The sequence below is a fragment of the Phyllostomus discolor genome, chromosome 6, assembly GCF_004126475.2.
Source record: "Phyllostomus discolor isolate MPI-MPIP mPhyDis1 chromosome 6, mPhyDis1.pri.v3, whole genome shotgun sequence".
NCBI lineage: Eukaryota > Metazoa > Chordata > Mammalia > Chiroptera > Phyllostomidae > Phyllostomus > Phyllostomus discolor.
Genome location: NC_040908.2, coordinates 112,502,828 through 112,508,827, shown reverse-complemented (window position 1 = coordinate 112,508,827; position 6,000 = coordinate 112,502,828). Strand labels below are relative to the sequence as shown.

Sequence of the window (6,000 nt, the reverse complement as noted above, 5' to 3'; positions counted from 1 at the left end):
CGGAAGTTTTCGTTTCCAAGGCGACGGCTCTGTGGGCGCTCCAAGCAGATGGCGGGAGTCAGAACGCTGTAAAGTTACTCCAAGGGGAGCGTACCCGTGTCCGGCGGTCGCCGCCACAGCGACTCGCAGGGAATAGCAGCCGAAGACGGCGGCCGCCACAACTGGCCCTCGTGTGTGGAGGATAAACGGCCGACCCAGCCATCGCGGCGGCTGGTCAAAGGAAAGAGGTAGCGAAGATCAGGAGTTCAGTTTCAGCGAAGACAGGGAAAGAACCCTTGAAGATGATGACCGTCGCTGCAGCGTCTCTACGGGAAGCGTAAGTGAGGACGTTATCTTTTCCATCAGTAACTCCAGAAGGGTCAGTGAAGACCTGGGCCACCGCCGCGCTGGTTCTCCGGAGACAGTTAGGAGAGATGGTGGCCATGGTCACAGCAGCTCTTGGGAGAGAGTGAGAGGAGACCGCGGATTTGGCAGCAGCGACGTCCGTTTCCGTGAAGTGGGCGGCCACCAGTCTAGTGACTCTGGAGGAACCGTCAGAGAAGACTGCGGCCTCCATCTCAGTGGTACCTGGGAGGGGGTCAAGGAAGTCCGCGGCCCCGGAACCAGCGACCCGGGGGAGAGAGGCAGTGAAGACCGCAGCCGCCGCCTCAGTGGCTCTTGGGGAGGAGGGAGTGTCGATGGCGGCCCCAGCTTTAGTAGTTCCTGGGAGGGAGTAAGTGAAGACCGCGGCTACGCGGCCAGCGACTCCTCCCGGGTGAGCGGCAGCCAAGACTCCTGCCGCCGCCTCAGTGGTTTCTGGGAGAAGGAAAGTGAAGACGGAGGGTTCCGCTGCAGGGGCTCCTGGGAGGGAGCAAGGAAGGACGGCGGCCCTGGTCCTAGCGAAGACGAAGGCGGCCGCTGCAGTGGCTCATGGGTGACAGCCAGTGAAGACCGTCGTGGCAGCAGGGGCCTGGACTCTTCTCCTCCCCGGAGTCCGTGGGATCGCACCATGCCTGGGGTGCCCGGGTCAGGCCCTTCCACCTCCTCTGCGGAGAACACAACGCCGTGTGAGTCCTGTTACTTCCATGGCCCTTGTCTCTGCCACACTACTTTTCTCACTTCTGCCCCCAGCAACCTTATCGCTTTCTGGCAGTTGCCTTTCTCAGCTGTCACTCCTCATTTCCCCTAAGTGACCTATTTTCAGTGGTCTCAAAGCTGTTCACCTTTTCCCCAATCTCCTTTATTTTAGCTTTACTGCCTTTCTTTCCATCTGCACATTCCTCAGTCTTTTTACCCATTGATGTCCACTGTCGTTAAATCTTAAGAACGCTTTTAAGTTCTTCCTTGATTTTTCTGAAGCATTTACCCTGTGGAGATGACATTAAACTTACCTAGTTTTCTTCCTTCCACTCTGTTGACTCTCCCTTTTCTTTGCTGACTTTCCTTCATCCTCTCCTTAAATGTTGCTTTTTTTCCCTGGACGCTGCCATCACTGGTGCTTTTTTCCATGTTATGTACTGTACTTCAGTCCTACTGAGGACCCCCAAATTATGTTATTCATTCAGCCATCTAGTAAATACTTATGAATTGGATAAAATGCACTGTGTCTTAAGGATATATCATTAAAGAAGATAAGCATATTCCTTACCTTCTACTGGGGAAGATAAATACTGAACAAATAATGACTAATGTGATGAGTATTATAAAGAAGAGTAGAGTGCCATTAGTTCCAGTAGGAGGTGAGGATGGGTATCAGAAAAACCTACCTAATACTGAGACACATCTAACACTGAAGTCTGAATCTCACATCACGCCTCTGGGCTGCAGACTCATATGTTAAAGTCCTTTCTGAAACTGTTGCTTGAGCACCTGGAGAACATGCTTAAAACATAATTTTGTATCCATATGCCTTCTCTGTCCTTTAGCATTCACTGTCTCAATGGCACCACACCAGGGAACTAAGCCAGATTCCTTGCATACTCTTCCCTTATTTTGTCCACTATTCACATCCAATTTCTGTTTAACCTGTTTTCATAGTATTTGTTGAATATTCTGTTCCTAATGCCATTCTCTTGGTTGCAGGTATCAACCTTTCTGCTGTAGACTACCATACCTATTTTCTTACATGGTCTCCCTGAATCTCTAGTGTTGAAATTTTACTTCATAGTCAATCCCCTAACCACAGCCAGTCCTATACACCCAGCATTACACATCTGATAATTATTATTCTTCTGTTTAAAATCCCTCAACAACTCCCCATTTAAGTGCTTCTAGCTCTTTATGGCTCCAATGGTTCCTGCTCCAGGTAAGCTGAACTTTAATGTGTTTCTCTGTATTTGCCTGTCTTTCCTGAGACCTCAGTTCTCTGATCAGTCCAAGAAAAGTCATTAGTTTTCAGTTTGTTCACCAGTTCTCCATGCTCGTTACATGTTAGAACTGAAACGGAAGTCAGATCAACATGTTAATCACAATTATGTCTATAGTAAATTATTTGGAAAATCAAAGCCATTTTTTTCTTTCTTTTGACTTATTGCTTCAGTATTTTTTTATATTGTAATATAATTTAGACAATTCAATTTTTCAGTAGGCGCCAGGAGGAAAGTGCATTTTGGTAGCATACATGATGCAGTAAGAGCTGGAGATGTAAAGCAGCTTTCAGAAATAGTAGAACGTGGAACCAACATTAATGAAGTTGACATCATCCATAAATTTACCCCTTTACATTGGGCAGCACATTCTGGAAGTTTGGAGGTAAGAAGCTAAATAAAACTAGGTTAAATTTACAGCAGTTTTGCAAATTTAACCAACAGGACTGAGGTCCTACATGAAGCACTGCAAATATTTTCTTTTTCATTTCAGTCTAATGGGTGTTTTGGTCACAAATTAAACCAAAACTTAGTGGGATAAAATAACCATTTATTTATGCTCAGGAGTGAGCCTGAGCTTTGTAACAAATTAACCCAAAACTTAGTGGGATAAAATAACCATTTATTTATACTCAGGAGTGAACCTGAGCTTTGTAACAAATTAAACCAAAACTTAGTGGGATAAAATAACCATTTATTTATGCTCAGGAGTGAACCAGGAATTTGGATCCCAGGGACAGCTTGTTCTGCTCCATGATATCTGGGGTTTAGCTACAGATTGAAAAGCTGGGGCTAGAACCTTCTGAGGTCTTATTCACGCAGATGTCTGGTGGTAGATGTTGGCTTTAGGCTGGGTACCTTAATTCTCCTCCACATGGGCCTACTGGTAGAAGTTCTCCACCTGGGCTGGTTTGTGCTTCCTCACAGTGTGGTGGCTGGGTTCCAAAGGCAAACATAAAGGGTAACTTAGAGTGGGTAATATAGTGAATACCTAGTTTTCTTAAGTCCAAACATTTTTGCTGTAATTGCTTCTGATTTTTGGAAAACAAATGGAGCATTATAGATACATTTGAAGTCCCTGTGCACCCCTCCTAGGCACCATTTCTCTTCTTCCAACTCCAGAGATAACTATTACCCTGAATTTGGTGTTTATTATTCCCATCTTTGTTTTATGCTGTTATTGCATATGCTTATATCATTGTCTTAAATGACATGTTTTATATAAATGACATGTATCATTCCGCAGCTTGATACATGTGGTTAAATATATGTAATGTAGTTTATTTTTTGAAAGACTTTATTTATTTTTAGAGAGAGGGGAGGGAGGGAGAGAAACATGGATGTGCAAGAGATATATTGATAGGTTGTCTCTCACATGCCCTGAACTGGGAACCTGTCCTGAAATCCAGGCATGTGCCCTGACAGGGAATCCAACTGGTGATCTTTTGGGTCACAGGCTGACACTCAATCCACTGAGCCACACCAGCCAAGGCCTCTACTTTATTTCTTTCAGCCATGTTGTGACAGTTTATTCTTAGACTAATATCAGAATTTATTCATTTTTCAATGGATGGATATTCAGTTGGTTTCAAGTTTTAGCTAGTACAAGCAGTGCCTAGTAAATTTTTTATGCAAAATTTCTTATTCTTGGGCTGTGTACAAAGATAACTGAGATTTTTTTCTCAAGATTCAAGGCTGTGTGGGGGGAACTTATTTTAGCTACTACATTTCCCCAGCCTGCCGCAGTAGGTCTATTCACTATGCAGTCTTTTTCTTTTTTTTGCTCCCCCGCCCCCTGCACTTAATCTGTACTTTGGCAGCTTTCCCATCTGTTTTGTGATTTGAGTTTCAGATGTCTCCTAGTTTCATCAAAGATGGGGTTTTCTTCCTCTTTTTCTTTTTCTTTTTTTGATGATTTTACTCTGCCATATTCTAGTAGTATAGGACTAATTGATATACTATTTATTTAATCTCTTTTCTGATATCCTTTCAGCTTCTCTGATTACTCTTACTTAGGCTTCTTTGGTTAACCTACCCTGCCTATTCTATAAATATAGGTATTTTTATGCTTTTGCCTTCTCTCTCTCTCCAGGCAGTTTTTTTTTTTTTAATTTCCTTGGCTTTATCACTTCTACATAATAATTCATGGATTTGCTTTCTCTCCTGAATTCTGGCTTATGTATTGGGTGCTTGATCAACAACTCATGCATATCTGACTAGCATCTCAAATTCAATTGCTGTAAAGCTAAACTATTATTCATTTCTATCCCTTTCTTAGTTTTCAAGGCTAATGGACTTTGAATCATTATTGAGTTGTTTCATTTTTTTTCGCCATCTAAAACAGTGGTTTTCAACCTTTCATCTCATGGCACACATAAACTAATTACTAAAATTCTGCAGCACACCAAAGAATATATTTTTTGCCAATCTGACCAAAAACATAATTTTGATTCATTCACACCAGACAGCTATTGTTGTGTTGGCTGTTGTCACTTTAAATTTGACAATCTAAGGGAAAAGAGGTCTAATCTGCCTCTGACTAAATAGCCAGGTATTGCATATTTTTAAAATTCTTGCAGCACACTGGTTGAAAATCACTTATCTGGAATATTTGTTTAGTAACAACAACAACAACAACAGAAAACCCCCACAGGACTGTTGTAAAACAATATTGTCTGTCATGATTATTGTAATATAAGGTGCAAAGCAATTTTCTCAGAAATCTGAGAAGCACCAAATGTGATCATTTAAAAAGTATCTTTGAGTTGTCTTAATTTTTTTCAGAAGCATTACACATTATCAACATTTCTCTAGGTGAAGGTGCCCTTCATGGTCCACATTGATGCAGTAAGAACTGATCACTAGGTCAGTTGGTTCTATTCCATCTTTGGTTTTCGATTTTTCTTCTTTGTCCTCATAGCCACTGCCTTAGATCTAATTAGTTTTCTCTTTTTTGCCTTGTCTACTTCTAGTTCATATTCTGTATATAAACTTACCACTCTAAAACTAAAATCTGACATTACTTAACACTCACCCTGTATAGGACACAGTTCAAGCTATTTAATATGGTAGACTTGTATCTCCAATCCCATCTTCCAACACACTTGGACGTTTAAGCCCTGGCTGGTGTGGCTCATGGAGAACTAAAAGGTCATTGGTTTGATTCCCAGTTAGGGTACATGCCTGGGTTGTGGGCCAGGTCCCCAGTTGGGGGTGTACAACAGGCTACTGGTTGATGTTTCTCTTACTCTCTCCCTCCCTTCCCATCTCTAAAAGTAAATAAATAAGTAAAATCTTAAAAAAGAAAAACCCTGGACATTTCAGATTATATATTGTAGCAACCCTGGAGTTTGATCCTACTTCCTCTCCCCTGCCCACGGTGGTTGCTGCTGTGTACTTGCATTTGTTTACTTGCCTGGACTAATTAGGTGGAGTCTGGTTTCCTCACAGCATGTAGCCACTGCTCAATTGTTGTTTCTTTTAATTCTTGTTGTTTTTTTTTAAAGCCTGGCTTTCTGGGGTTCACCCCTGGGTCAGCATAGTTTAGTGGTTAGCCAGTGACTTATGAGAGCACATGCTTAAATACCTTGAGCCAGTAAGTATTTCTTCTTTTACTGATGAGTCTCTGTGTGGCTTGGCGAATGTTTTCACAATC

The 6,000-nt window shown here is 42.4% G+C and overlaps 1 protein-coding gene across 8 annotated transcripts in view; it reads left to right on the top strand.

Annotated features, from left to right (window-relative positions):
* The window catches only part of ANKRD42 (ankyrin repeat domain 42), a 66,910-nt gene continuing 60,910 nt past the window's right edge, over positions 1–6,000 (top strand). For 5 of the 8 annotated variants that reach the window (XR_004903866.1, XM_036028734.1, XM_036028731.1 and 2 more), the window contains exons 1-2: positions 138–1,046; positions 2,564–2,730. Coding sequence is in view for 6 of the 8 variants with exons in the window: in XM_036028734.1 (XP_035884627.1) it covers positions 989–1,046; positions 2,564–2,730 (225 nt within the window). In the remaining 2 variants the exon portion in view is untranslated. Of the gene's footprint in view, positions 1,047–2,563; positions 2,731–6,000 lie in introns of all 8 variants that reach the window. The other 3 variants (XM_036028736.1, XM_028517158.2, XR_004903867.1) reach the window with 2 other exon arrangements.